The 12650-nt window shown below is 55.4% G+C and overlaps 3 protein-coding genes and 1 non-coding gene across 4 annotated transcripts; 3 read left to right on the forward strand and 1 right to left on the reverse strand.

Moving 5' to 3' along the window:
• Positions 1-33: 33 nt before the first annotated feature.
• MYCTH_2311537 (uncharacterized protein) lies at positions 34-2170 on the forward strand. The gene is made up of 2 exons (XM_003666606.1): positions 34-1442; positions 1499-2170. Exons 1-2 carry the CDS (start codon positions 137-139, stop codon positions 2152-2154), a joined length of 1962 nt encoding a protein of 653 aa, XP_003666654.1. The 5' UTR covers positions 34-136; the 3' UTR covers positions 2155-2170.
• A 1740-nt stretch (positions 2171-3910) lies between these two features.
• MYCTH_t181 lies at positions 3911-3981 on the forward strand. Its single transcript has one exon. It is a non-coding gene; the product is annotated as a tRNA-Gly (tRNA).
• Positions 3982-4258: 277 nt separating this feature from the next.
• MYCTH_2311539 (uncharacterized protein) lies at positions 4259-4746 on the reverse strand. Its single transcript, XM_003666607.1, has one exon. The coding sequence runs from the start codon at positions 4510-4512 to the stop codon at positions 4318-4320; it is 195 nt and encodes a 64-aa protein (XP_003666655.1). The 5' UTR covers positions 4513-4746; the 3' UTR covers positions 4259-4317.
• Positions 4747-5156: 410 nt separating this feature from the next.
• On the forward strand, positions 5157-7203 carry MYCTH_2113329 (uncharacterized protein; the record flags this gene model as incomplete). Its single annotated transcript, XM_003666608.1, has 7 exons — positions 5157-5213; positions 5487-5533; positions 5712-5831; positions 5966-6004; positions 6386-6502; positions 6607-6638; positions 7142-7203. 7 exons carry the CDS (start codon positions 5157-5159, stop codon positions 7201-7203), a joined length of 474 nt encoding a protein of 157 aa, XP_003666656.1.
• Between the last annotated feature and the right edge of the window lie 5447 nt (positions 7204-12650).

Consider the following 12650-nt stretch of genomic DNA (forward strand, 5'->3'; position numbering starts at 1 on the left):
CTGGTTCCGCCGCTCTCGTGCCGAATCTCTGAGCGACCGACCTCTCACACTCCCATCGCCCCTTTGCACCTTTTCGCTTTCACGATCAACGCACCACCGACGAATTTAACGAAACCCGCACCGCGCGCTGCTGACCATGGCGCAACCGCAATCGCAGGTGCCCCAGGCGCCTCCCCATCAGGTTCCTCATGGCATGCCGCAGATGCAGCAAATGCAACAAATGCAAATGCCCCAGATGCAACAACAGCGACCCTCGTACTCGCCGCCGCAACACTCGCCGTCGCCGGCCGGCACGCCCCAGCCCGGATACGCGGTGCCGCCAAACAAGCGACCGCGCACTTCGCCTACCTCTCCTCCTTCGCATCCCCAGTCGCCCTACGTCGCTACACCCTACACGGCCAGCCCCCAGATGACCACCGCGTCACCCGCGCCTGTCACCTCGCCTGGCTATTCCAATCTCGCCGCCCCTGCGGGGGCGCCGCAGTACAATACCGCACACACCAACGGCAATTCCGCGCAGTCGCCCGCGCCGACCCCGATGCTGTCCCTCCCTGATACCCGACCTTCATACCCTTCGTCACCCGCGCCGTCGGGGCCCGCGACCGCACCCACCCCTCCCGCCTCTCAACAGTACACGACGGCAACCATGGCGCCCGTGGTGCCTCCTCCGCCCGCCGCGACGCCAGGCACAATGGGACCCCCTTCAAAACCTCCCGCCAAGGAGATCGAGTACGACGTGGCCGACTCGCTGGCCGGGACCGGGATCGACCTCCGCGCGGAAGAACAATTCCTGGCCGAGTTCTACGCCGGCTCATTCACGCAGGACGCTAGGACGGGCCTGCCTGCAAATGCTCCCGGTGGCAAAGGCTCATTCTACGGCGCTGGAATGGCGAACCAGCCAGGCGAGGCTGTCGGTGCTGTTAGCCAGGAGGCTTACGAGGCCGAGGCGGCTCAAAAGGCATGGGACGAGGCAGCCCACAGGCTTGCTGTCGTGCGCAGCAACGAGATAAACAACCCTTTCTTGATGATCGCCAACCTGCATCACCGCGTCGAGAAGATCGCGAAGGAGCACGGTTTGAGCGTGAACCTCGATCTGAAGAACGCGAACCCGGCGGGCAAGCTGAGACCGCCGCAAGAGTTCCCGCCTCCCAAGGTCACCGTCAGCACGAAACCAGGTCCCGATGGCGTGATGGTGACGACCACGGGCTCCTTTATCCCGCACGACGCCTACCTCGTCGACCAGCTGGCGCTCTTGTCTATTGCCACCAAGCATCGCCTGAGAGAGCTGATTGAGGACGCCAACGCCGTTGCCATCCATCGCCAGACGACGTCCCATGGAGAGATACCCGCAGAATGGGCCGACGTCGCAGTGCCTCTTCGAACCGGCCTAGATTCTCTACCCGACGACCCCGAGAGCGCTGCGCTCCTGAAGACACGGAAGCGTACGGTACTACCGTCTTTTGCGTTGTATGTGCTCTTTGTTAACGTGGCTCTGCAGGTTCCTTTGATGCATACGCATCGCAAGGCTCGTCGCTCAAGGGCGGCAAGCACGGCCCAAGGAACCTTATGGAGGCGGTCCGCGACGGCGCGAGAATTGACCGCGACCTGGAGGAGGCGAGACTGCGGAAGCGCCAGAAGCGGCTCAATCCCGAACCTGCGGCCGCCGCCTCCCGCGCCGGCTCCGTGGCTCCGGGCATACCCGGCACGGGAGCGGGTCCCGAAACCGAGACGGCCGCGAAGGCACCATCTAAGAAGGAACTCAAAAAGGGCGCCGCTGCTGCAAGGTTGGCGGAGGCCTCCAGCACCGCGAGCACCAACCAGACGCTCAGCACCCTGATGGGCGGCTTCGGCCGGAAGAAGAAGGAATATTCTTGGATGAAGAAGTCAGGCAGTGGTACCAGCACGCCGAGGGCCATTGCAGGAGACGCCGGCTCGGCGGCAGGGGGCGATTCCGGCAAGGTGCCCGAGAAGACGAGCCTCACTTCGGATGCGAGGTACCCCCGACTCGGCACGTGGCGCGAGGACAAGGAAAAAGGGAGAAATATCCAGTTGAGGGACTGGGTTACCGCGCTGGAGTTGGACGGCATTGAGACAAGGGCTATTCAGCAGGCGTATTTGAATCTGGACTCCTCGGGGCCCAAGGACAGGAGCTAGAAACGCCCGCTGACATGACGCTTTGCACATTTTACTCGGGAGGACATACGAACTGCTGAGCCGGTTCGAAGCTCCGACCTTGGCTCCCTGCCATGAAACCGCCCATTGTGATATGAAGACAGCGGCAGGCAGGGAGGGGGCAAGAAGATTGCAGCTTTTGCCATGATTCTGTTGCCTCGGCCACGCGATAGAACATCGTCGTCCCGTCTCCTAACAGACTCGGCGAACGCAAACACGGCATTAGTCCTCAGTTTTGGGACGCCGAGAGTTTGGGCTACCTGTGTTCACCACACCGGGGCGTGACGCCCATGGAACAAAAGATACCACATGGAAGGAAAGTACCTTTTTCCCTTTTGAGAATACACTATGGGGAGGCTTGAGAACTGAAGAGTAATGGATCGTTCCGGCTCCCCCTTCGTTTTGATCCTCTGTTGTAATTTAAGTCATTCCGCTTTGTTTTTTTTGGCCTTCATCTAGCCAGGCGTTCTGGCATGGGGATCAGGGGGTTTGGTATCCGGGAACGGAATGAGGATGGGGTGGCGAGACGGTTTATTTTTTTTCTCATATTTCTGTAAAAAATATATATACAAGAGGCTTCGCTTTGCCTCGGCAGCTTTTGTCGGCCTCGTAGCATGAGATGGCATGACGCCGGCCCGGGTGCACCACGTCGTCGGGTGATCTATCCCATGATGATAGATTCCGATATAGTGTCTGTTGCTTGAGCAGCATAACAAAGACCACTCATGCTACAGAAACTCTGTTTCCTATGGTGATCGCGGCACAGCCGGCAGTCAAGTTGAGTGCTGTATCCCTTTCCAGACAAACTCGGGCGGCTTTCTCGCTCAATCGAAGGGGGGGTTAAAAGAAGCCGGAAAAGAACGGAGAGGGAAAGGGTAGAAATGGGAGCAGCTCGCAAGGCGGGAAAGAGCTAGCCACCGTAAGGTACAGGCGCACCTTTACGGTGGAGGCGAGAGCAGCTCGTCAGCGCTGTGTCTGTCTCGTCTGGCTCTCTGGCTCCTTGCGAGAGTACATCAGCGGGATGGGATGTATGCGAGTGTGCTCATTTCTAGTGGTCGAGCTATTGCGATTATTATCTTCAGCTGGATGGGGTTGTCACGACAACTGTGGTAATCTAGGAAGAGAATTAATTTCCGGATCTGCTTAGTTAAGTTCATTCCTAACGTACCACGCTACGTGGAAAGGGCAGCTACGCAACATAAGAGAGGCTTCTGATATTGCGGGGCGCAACTGTATTATGTCTGGCCGCAGCATACACCGAACTGGTGTCCACTGATTGTGTGACTCGGCGCATGCAGCTCGACCTGAAGAGTTTTACGGATACACCTCGCGCACTCAAGGGAGAAGCCAACCGATTTGATCTGGCAATGTCCTGGAACTTTGGCTTTCTGTATGCACAGTACAGACTGCATTTGGTCCATTTTCGCTCGGCTCCAGACTCTCTCTTACTGTTACGTGCGGACCTTGTGCGCTATGAGTATGGAAAAAGTATGGCGAACTTGAAATGCCGCCGTTCTATTTTCCTATTCCTACGTGTTCCGTTTCTCGCTCAGACAAAAGAGAAAGTTTTACAAAGAAGATGAAAGAGACAAAAGTGTCTTTACAGACACGACATCATTGGGATTGTTGTGCCGGTTGGTGTTCAACACTCGGGAGAATCAGAGGCAGAACAGCGGCCACCACAGATAGCTGCAGGAGACGACTCTCATTCCCAATCAGGAAACAACACCTTCCGCAAGCGTCAGTGGTTTAGTGGTAAAATCCATCGTTGCCATCGATGGGCCCCGCGTTCGATTCGCGGCTGACGCACATCTTTTTGTTCCTTTTGGCTTTTTGCACCTGCAATGGCCGTCTTTAGTTCCCTTCGTCCTCTTTACTTTCCCTTTTTTTTTTCCGCACCCCTTTACTCTGGAGAAGTGGTGAAGTGCCTATGGTTCAGGATTGGGGTGTACGATGCTGCTCCTTGTTCGGGTCCACTGCTCTATTTTCTCGGATCCCAACTCCGGTCCCTCTTTGGCATGCTGTGAAGCAGCAAGGGGGCGGCATGATGATGACTTGTAGGGAACCTGGATGGGCCCAGAGATATTTTTTTTTTTTCTTTTTTCTTTTTTTTGGATCGATTCGGCAGATTCCACAGAATCAGCCCTAGCTTGCGAGATCCTCCCTTGCTGGATGTCGCGGTATGGATGAGAGAAGCCATGCGTGCGCTAGACAACGCTGCACAGCCTCTCTGGCGAGCGGTATATCCCGCGCCAGGGCACGACAGAGCTGCTTCATACACAGTAAGCAGTGGCCGGGGGAAAGGGTCTGTGTGATGACCAACGAATGAGACCTCCTCATCTGTTGTCTGTTGGGCGGCCGTCGACGGTCAGATATCACTCGCGTGCTACCGGGGAGTTGCTGGGTGACGGGGATACTTTTTTTTTTCGGTTTCTGTTGTGGACGTACATACATAGTACACCCCGTTCCTGGGAAAACAAACCGCGCCCTGGATCGCTGAGGGAGATAAACGAACCCCTGGGCTTATTGACATCTTTTCACCTCTTTCAAGATATACTCGGGCCGACCGGTGAAGTCAGTCATGACTGGTCAACGGAAGGAAGTCCGTGGGTTCGGAGGCAGCCATTAGTGACTCGGGAACCTTTCTGGCAGGACAGCCCAGTGGAGGGCTTAGCGTCCCAATTTCACCTGGCTAACCCCGGATTTCCCGAGGATTCGGGCCTTTGAGCCACGCATTGTACTGTGTAAGGTATGTACAAGTATGTACAATTGTGATCTGTACGTACATGTATTTTGTGTCACGGACAGCATGGGCGGGCCTCGCTGCCGCTGCAGTGCACGCTCATTTCTGGACCTGCAACACAATACACTACAGCGCATGTAATCCGTACAATAATGAAGTTAAACTATGAAGCGTGATGAGACGCGTCATCCAGGGATGAGGAACTTGTTGGGGCGGCCAGACTAGTGCAACTCGCCGAGCCATGCGCTTGGTTCTGCCCGGACCGACCGGGCAACCCGGGGTGGGTTGGGGGGGGCGGGTGTGTGTTTTGGGCAGGTGGACGGGGCCGGGGAAGGCGCCAATGTCATCCGTCGGGCTGAGGGAGAGCGAAACGAGGGGGAAAAAGAAAGAGCAAACGGCGAACAGAAGGAGAGAAGGATGAGAAAAAAATTTTTTCTTTCCTCTCATTTCGACAAAACGAATACTGCGTAGCTAATGAGAGGGAAGGTAATGATGGACAAAGCGACCCAGTTGGTAATGCTACGGAATCCTTTCCCGGTCCCACGGGCGGCACCGTTTGACGGTTGGGAAGGGCCAGAATGCGACGTTCGCAGGGGTCTCTAACACGGTGAAGGCAAGGTGAGTCGTTGGTGCAATGCTGTTTGTTCTCGGGAACTGGGGCCGAGTCGAGGTGGTTCCGACCGGTGAGGAATTGCGGCCGTGCTAGGCTTCTAGAATTGTTCTCTGGGTCCGCGCCGCATGGGTGGACCAGTTGTGCGTCGCCGTCAACTATTAAGGGAAGCTAACAGCTAACTAGTGGGGAGTACCATTGCTTCCCACGTGTCGTGGAGATGCACCTCCGTGGGCCTCTAGCTCTTGGCTTAAGCAAGCTCATTCAGCTCACCGGAGTGTATTCCGCGCCCTTCCGTGTACCACAGTATGTACTGTTGTCACTGCGAGTTGGTAGCAGAAGAACGACGCAAAGGCTGCTGCGCCCGCCTGGAAACTTCCGTCGTCACTTTACACCTTGGAAAACACACATGCAGTGTGCATTGTGCACATTCCTTGCAGTGTGGCTCTCCGCCACGAGCATGCCAGCTCGACGCAGAGGTATGTACTGTACTCTGTACTCCGTATGTATGTACATACACTATGTACAATCCTGGGCTATGAGTGTAGCACCGTCCATCCATACCCCCGAACTTTTTTTTTTTTCCTCGATGCGCGCAGCCCCCCCCCCCCCCCCCACCCCTGATAAGGCCGAGCCACGTTGCAGACTTGCCTTGTTGTAGGGATGGGGCTCCTGGTGGAGTATTGATCGCCGAGGGTTTTGGGAGCGAGTGGTAGCCTGCTAAATTGAGCCTAGTCGCATCGCCGGGTCAGGTTCCGTTGGGCCTTCTGGAAATTTGGATCTGGGCTTAGCGTGTTTCCGGCGAAGGGAGCAGTGGAGCCTGCTCATTAACTTAGCTTGCTCTGCGCACACCACACCAGGTATCCAACCTCCGTTTTCACCGAGGCTCGTACTCGAACGGAGTACTTTACGCTAATGTACTCTACGGAATACGGGATGAGGTACCTTATGGACAATACACGTGCTTTGCACGTAAGGTAGGTAGTAAAGCCAACAGAGCCAGTACCACACGCTCTCTCAGGGCCATTGTGTATGTATATCTATATATATATGTGTGTGTGGGTATTTGCTTCGACACCAGAGGAGAGTACATGCGGCCACGAAACTCCCAAGGTACGTGTACCACTCATAACGGCCGCTGGCCTGGACGGATTGCCTATTGGCCCCTGTTGAGACGCTGCCACTGCTGACGCGGTGCATCGAAAACGGCCGTGCCGAACTACCACCTTTCTCCGTCTTGGCCGGTAACAAGCTGCGAGGGCGGCAATTTCCCCCCCCCCCCCCCCCCCCCCGGGGCCCTTGTGGCATGACAAAACGCTGGCACGGTCGAATCACTTTCTGCTTCGATAACGTGATGGGAAACAAATGGCATTTTGTTTCCAAACCTGAAACCACCCTGGCTCGCTTTGCCGCAATCGCACTCTTTCGGGCTTGTTCGCAGCCAGTGCAGCGCTCGAATCGAGTGCAAAACATGCTTGCTTAGAGGAAATGACCCTCCACATGGCTGTGATTTGGAAAGCGATCGGTCGCCTCGGTCGATGATCAACTTGTAGTAGTGTAAACATAAGGTAAGGTACACAGTATTTGATGAAATCTGTACTACTATGTTATTGTAGGTACATTAATAGTACACAAACTGGTGGACCCGACACACGACTGGCTTCCACGCCGTCGGTGACTCGACCGTCGCCGACGTCTTCAGATCCTGGTCCGGCTACGTGATTCGCAGCTGGCAGTTCCGATCCGGATGTGCCGCGTTTTGAACCCAGCAGACTGCACCCAGCCCGTCACACTAGACTCGTATAGTTAACTGCTCCGCTCGCGAAGAGTGCCGAGGAGTTAGTTACTCCGCATGAGCATTCCCGCGCTGGGTATCGCGAGACAGCATGACATTGTGGCGAGAAAGAAACGAGCCTTGGGCTGGCCCATATCGGAACATGGCAGGTACCGATCTTGTCTAAGAACTAATGATTCGCTTAAAACCCTGGTTCTTCTCAGCAAATGGGCTGGCTGAACACCCAGCGTGCGTGCTCGAGGCTGGCAGATCATGAATGTATGTACATACATAGATACAGTACATACATACATACATTCATGCCTACCTTACTTACCGAATGCATGGATATGACGTTGCCAATACGGGTGTGTTTCCGTACTGATAGACCTTCCGCTCCTCGCAGTTGCGCTAATGCAGGTACCGACACAACGCTCAAGCCCCTTCGGCAACGTGCGGCTCATCAGGCTCCGCCTGCAAGGAACGAAGCTTCAGCTCCCGTCAAGGCGACGGCCGAGAAGTCCACACACACACACTTGTATCGAGCTCTTTTTTCCTCTTTGTACATACAGAATAAATACGTACAAAACAACCCCTACACAGCGTTCCAAGTGCGTGCATATATGTATGCACTTGACACGGAGCGCCCTACTTTCTACTATCGATGTGTTCCGTCAACCTACCGCTAAAACATGGCTGCAAAAGGAAGTGAACGAAAGTAAGGTACCAACTTAATTTTTTTTCTTTTTTTTTTCTTTTTTTTTTGGGGGGGGATGTTGTATCAATTGATGTGTGTATCACCTCAACACATGCGCGTGGAACCGTGCCTCGGACAACCCCTTAGCCCTTGACTACTGTCAGCTCTGCTCCTGTGGCTTCTTCGTCGAGTCTCGTAATGTTAGTGTGGTGTATCGAGTTTGCACGCCTACCCTCAGACTGCGAGCTCGTCATTTGGTGCCGCACAAAGCCTGTAGGATGGCGCCCATAGCACGTGGGCCGCGGTGTATGTCCGTCTGCATAGCCATCCTGGTGGAGACGCATCTCACCACTCTGAGGGTGGCGTGGACGGCCGGGGCTTCTACGGAGCATGCTCTGATATACAGGTAAGGGAATGCCGTTCCTGCTGCGTCCCCTTATACACTAGTGTAGTGTACTCGAGGGATGTACATATGTGTTGAACATACATACGCACACAGTACACTAGCGAAGGGAGAAAAGTTCGAGAAGCACGCAAACTAACCAACTAGCTCGATCTACACTACTAGTACAGAGAATACACCATAAACCAAGCCGATTCAGGAGCTAAGGTGGACCTCCTCCCCGCCAGCAGTTCTCAAACGCACGCCACCCCATGCCCGTAGGCAAGAGACGAAGCAAACAATACACTCATGCACTCGGGACCGTGACGATGTCGTGGCTGTGGTGCGAACCAGGCGGAGCCAGGCTGAGACCCACGAAGCCGAGCCCCTGAGGCGTCATCCACATCGGAATTCCCGTCATTTCAACAGAGTGCGGCGAAGAGAAGGCGTGCGTATCCCTGACGCCGTATTAGCTCCAGTTCGACCAGTCGGTGCTTGTGTATTAGTGTAGATGTCTAGAAATAGCTGCGACTGTGTGACGGAAGCGCCAAATCTTGGGCCCGAGTCGGTGCCATAGTGTAGACGACCCGAACCGGCAGCCGAGTCCCGTCGAATTAGCACAAAGACATTGCATTCGTGCACCGAAGCACCAGAACACAAATATAAATATATGACAAGGATCGGCTCCGTGGGAAGCACACACCCGCATCGTCATCATCTACTCTGCCCTTGCGCGGAAAGAGGGTCGACGAATCGCAGAACCGTTCGTCACGAACGGCCCGCCAGAGGGTCAAGCTGGGTTTGTTTAACCAGTCGTCCCTGGCAAGGTGGCGGATGGTTCTGGCCGATTTAGGTCAGTTCAAATAACTCCTGCGCAGGACGATTCCACATGAAAGCACGCCAGTGTGTGCCTGGCACCCGAACCTCCACGCACGTGTAAAGCTTCCAGCCCTGGTAGTTATGTACAGATATACATTGTATGTACTGTACTGTACGTGCCACGGACACACACGGGTTACCAGCGATGCAGAACACTGACCATTACGGATGTACAGTACTCCGTACCCTGCTCGAGATCGGTTTTCTGTCAATGACCCGGCCTAGACTCGTTTCTGCATTCGCGGATACTGACAGCTCGGCAGAGCCAGCACTTGACTTCAGCTGCTGTCGTAGGAGGCATGTGTTTTTGATGCCCTACAAGGGTCGCGGTGGGGTGTTTGAAGATTGCCAGGGGCACCTGCTGCCAGAAAGGTCGGTATGTATGTATGTATGTACTGTACAACACCGGTCTCCACGCTGTGAGACTTGGGCGATCCCGACCAAGGTGGCCGTCGTAGCGTACGGAGTATAGGTCACGTAACGGCAGAAACCCGTCCGGAGATAGTTGGACAGGGTTCAGCTCGCATCTCTCCGGCCGTTCTGTGCTACATACGGCCTCAACGCCCAGAACCCAAGGGGGAAGTTGCATACGCTGAACGAAGACCCCGAGAGGGGCGCCGTCATGTACGGACGCAACAGGGGCATTTCCGCGCGTAGGACCCGCGACACTCATTGCCCAAGACAGAGCGCAGTGACTCGAATGGCGTTGCAATCTCGATGTGGCAGTTCTCGTTTGGCCAAGCGCCCGCCGAGCTGTGTGTTGTCGGCCCCGGCCCCTCGGCCGACCGGGGGGGTGGGAAGGGGGGATGCTGAGCGGTGCGGACAGCGTTTTGGTTGCTGCTTGCACTCTCATGCATGTCAAGTTTGGGATATTGGGCATCATCGCATCGGCCTCGTCATGTAGCGTGCTTCTTTGGGGTGCTTCTGGGTCTCTTCACCTTGGCTGGGAGGCGCCAGCAAATCCGTCGCATGCGGGGCTGTAATGGAAACTTCCCTCACCGCCGTCTTACCGACGATGATGTTGTCGTCCCACCTCCGCGTCGACTGGCCGCCCCGGCATCTCGACCACTGCTGCACAAGCTGCCTGGTGCTTGACCACGGCCGGGCCATGGTGTGTATCTGCGAGGCGAGGCCCGTTACCGGGTCGCCTTGCGCTGCTGCCGCCCGCATATCTCCTTTGTTTTGCGTACTGCGTAACGTTGCTGAAGTTGCTGAAAACGGTGTGTGGCCCGCCGGCCGACATCAGACAAGTTGACTTTGGTCGCATGTACTCTGTAGAATCTTGATCGAGAACCAACTGCTCGTGTTTTCTCCTATTCGCGTAGTCATCGGTACGGAATACATTGCAAACCCCAGCTGTGCCGTTCTCCACCCTCGTGGCCGCTCCGCATCGATCTCGAGCCAGCGCGTCGTCACGCGGGATCCCCGCCAGCCAATGGTATCCGCTCTTTGTTTGAAGACTCTGGCCTCACATCGATGACAGCTTCAATTGAAGCCACGAGTTTGAAACTTCTGCGTACAGGTTCATCCCATTATGGTTCGGGCCCCGTTTCTTCGGCGGATGGCGACCATGGTGAATGCTTTGGACGTGTTAGGGTTAAGATGTTGAGAGAGCATCCTCAGAGCATCCTCCAACCAGACCGTACGATGTAAATGCACCCATGTGTGGGGTCCAGAGGGCTGCCTATCAGAGTAGCTTTGACTGTCGCGCCCAACTACGGGTCGGTGGTTCGATCCAGAAGCGTGCCGCATGCATCATGACGTCCGACATCGAGGATGCACTCACTGCCTGCGAGACATGGGCGCGGGTGCTCAGATTCGACCATGGCTTCAAGATGCTGAAGCCACGCTGGCAGGGCCTGATGCGACGCATACCCTAGCGCGGTCAATTTCCCGTCTTTGTCGCCGATTCACTTGATGTCACACATAATTATGACTCCGTGGCTTTAGGACCAAATTATTTCATGCTCCCCGACGAGCTGAAATCTTTTGCGGCCGACGGGCTCTCGTCGCCCTCGCGCCCCGGTGCTACCGATCCCGGAGGCCGGGCCAAGCGTCGAGTAACTCCCAAGCGCACGCGGGATCGCTGGCCACGGACTGCGTAGGCTCCGGTTGGTCCACACCCGACCGAGGGCGGACGGGCTTCATCGCTATCGGGGCGAGCCCTAAGAATAGGAGTCATCGATGCAGTGCCACGACAACCTGCGGGGCCAGGGACGTCTCCCGTGCAGCGCCCAGGTGCATGCATGGCTCTCTCGGGGACGCAATGCAATCCTATGGGTCGGGGTTTGTATCTAAGAGGGTTCTTCCTCCCTTGCTGTTTCATTGCTCGGACTTAGCAATGCACCCACCTTAGATTGGTATTTCCGTGGGCATGATGCGCGATTTCCAGTTGTGGGTGGTACTGTCAGTTTGTGATGTTTCTTTGGTCTGGCGCGAACGTGACCGAATACTCTCGGGCGGGGTGGGCGCCCAAACAACGCAGAGTCGACGGGCAAACGGACCGGCCAGAAACCGGTGAAATGGGCTTCGTTGGGTTCAGGTAACCCTCGGAAGGCGCAGGCTCAAAGAAGTGGGAAGGCGGAACCGTCGGATCACGGTGTGAAATCGGACCTTCTTGTTTGCGCAACGTGAATTTAACTCCCGGAATGAAACTTCTATGTTAGAGAATAGGATTCGGATCCAGACAAAACTCCCGACTCCATGGTCTGGGCTTTCTCTTGTCAGCGGAAACAGTCCGTCATGTGGTTGACGGATGCGCCCTTTTACAGAGTAGGTACCTGATGATTCATATGCAATGTGCGGATGAATGTACTCGAGCTCGTTGCTACCCGCCCTCGGGCGGACGGACTGGCCTTGTTGCACTGACGTTTCGTGCTTTCCTTCCAGAGGCATACGATGAGGCGGGCTTCTCTTAAGTGCCCTTCTTAAGGTACCTGAAAATGAGGCGAGGTGCCTCGTAGCTTTGTAAGTGAGCCCGTATTATACTCTTTAGTGGCTGGTCAGGTATGTATGTACCTGCCGTACCGAAGGTAACTTAATCCGAGGTACGGATTATTCAGATAGGTACCTGATCTTTGGACCGACCTGTCTTTGATCAATTTCAGAGCAAAGCTTTCCTGATTTATCCAGAGTGTCCCTGCGATTATTCCCATTTTGGTGGGGTTTCGGGAGGTTGGCAACCTGCATGTGTGCGCCGGAATTTTTGGGTCCTTCCATTTCCGGGTTCCGGCTTGTTTTTGGAACGCATGAGAATGGCCATCCACACGAACTCCTTGATTCAAGCAGCCAGGGCGATCTTTGGAAAGCTTCCCGTCGGCCGCTCTCCGTTCGGCTCACTCCCGTCGTTTTGTGTCCTTCATTAACCATGCTGATCTACGGCAAAAAAAAAAT

This window comes from Thermothelomyces thermophilus, chromosome 7 (genome assembly GCF_000226095.1).
Source record: "Thermothelomyces thermophilus ATCC 42464 chromosome 7, complete sequence".
NCBI lineage: Eukaryota > Fungi > Ascomycota > Sordariomycetes > Sordariales > Chaetomiaceae > Thermothelomyces > Thermothelomyces thermophilus.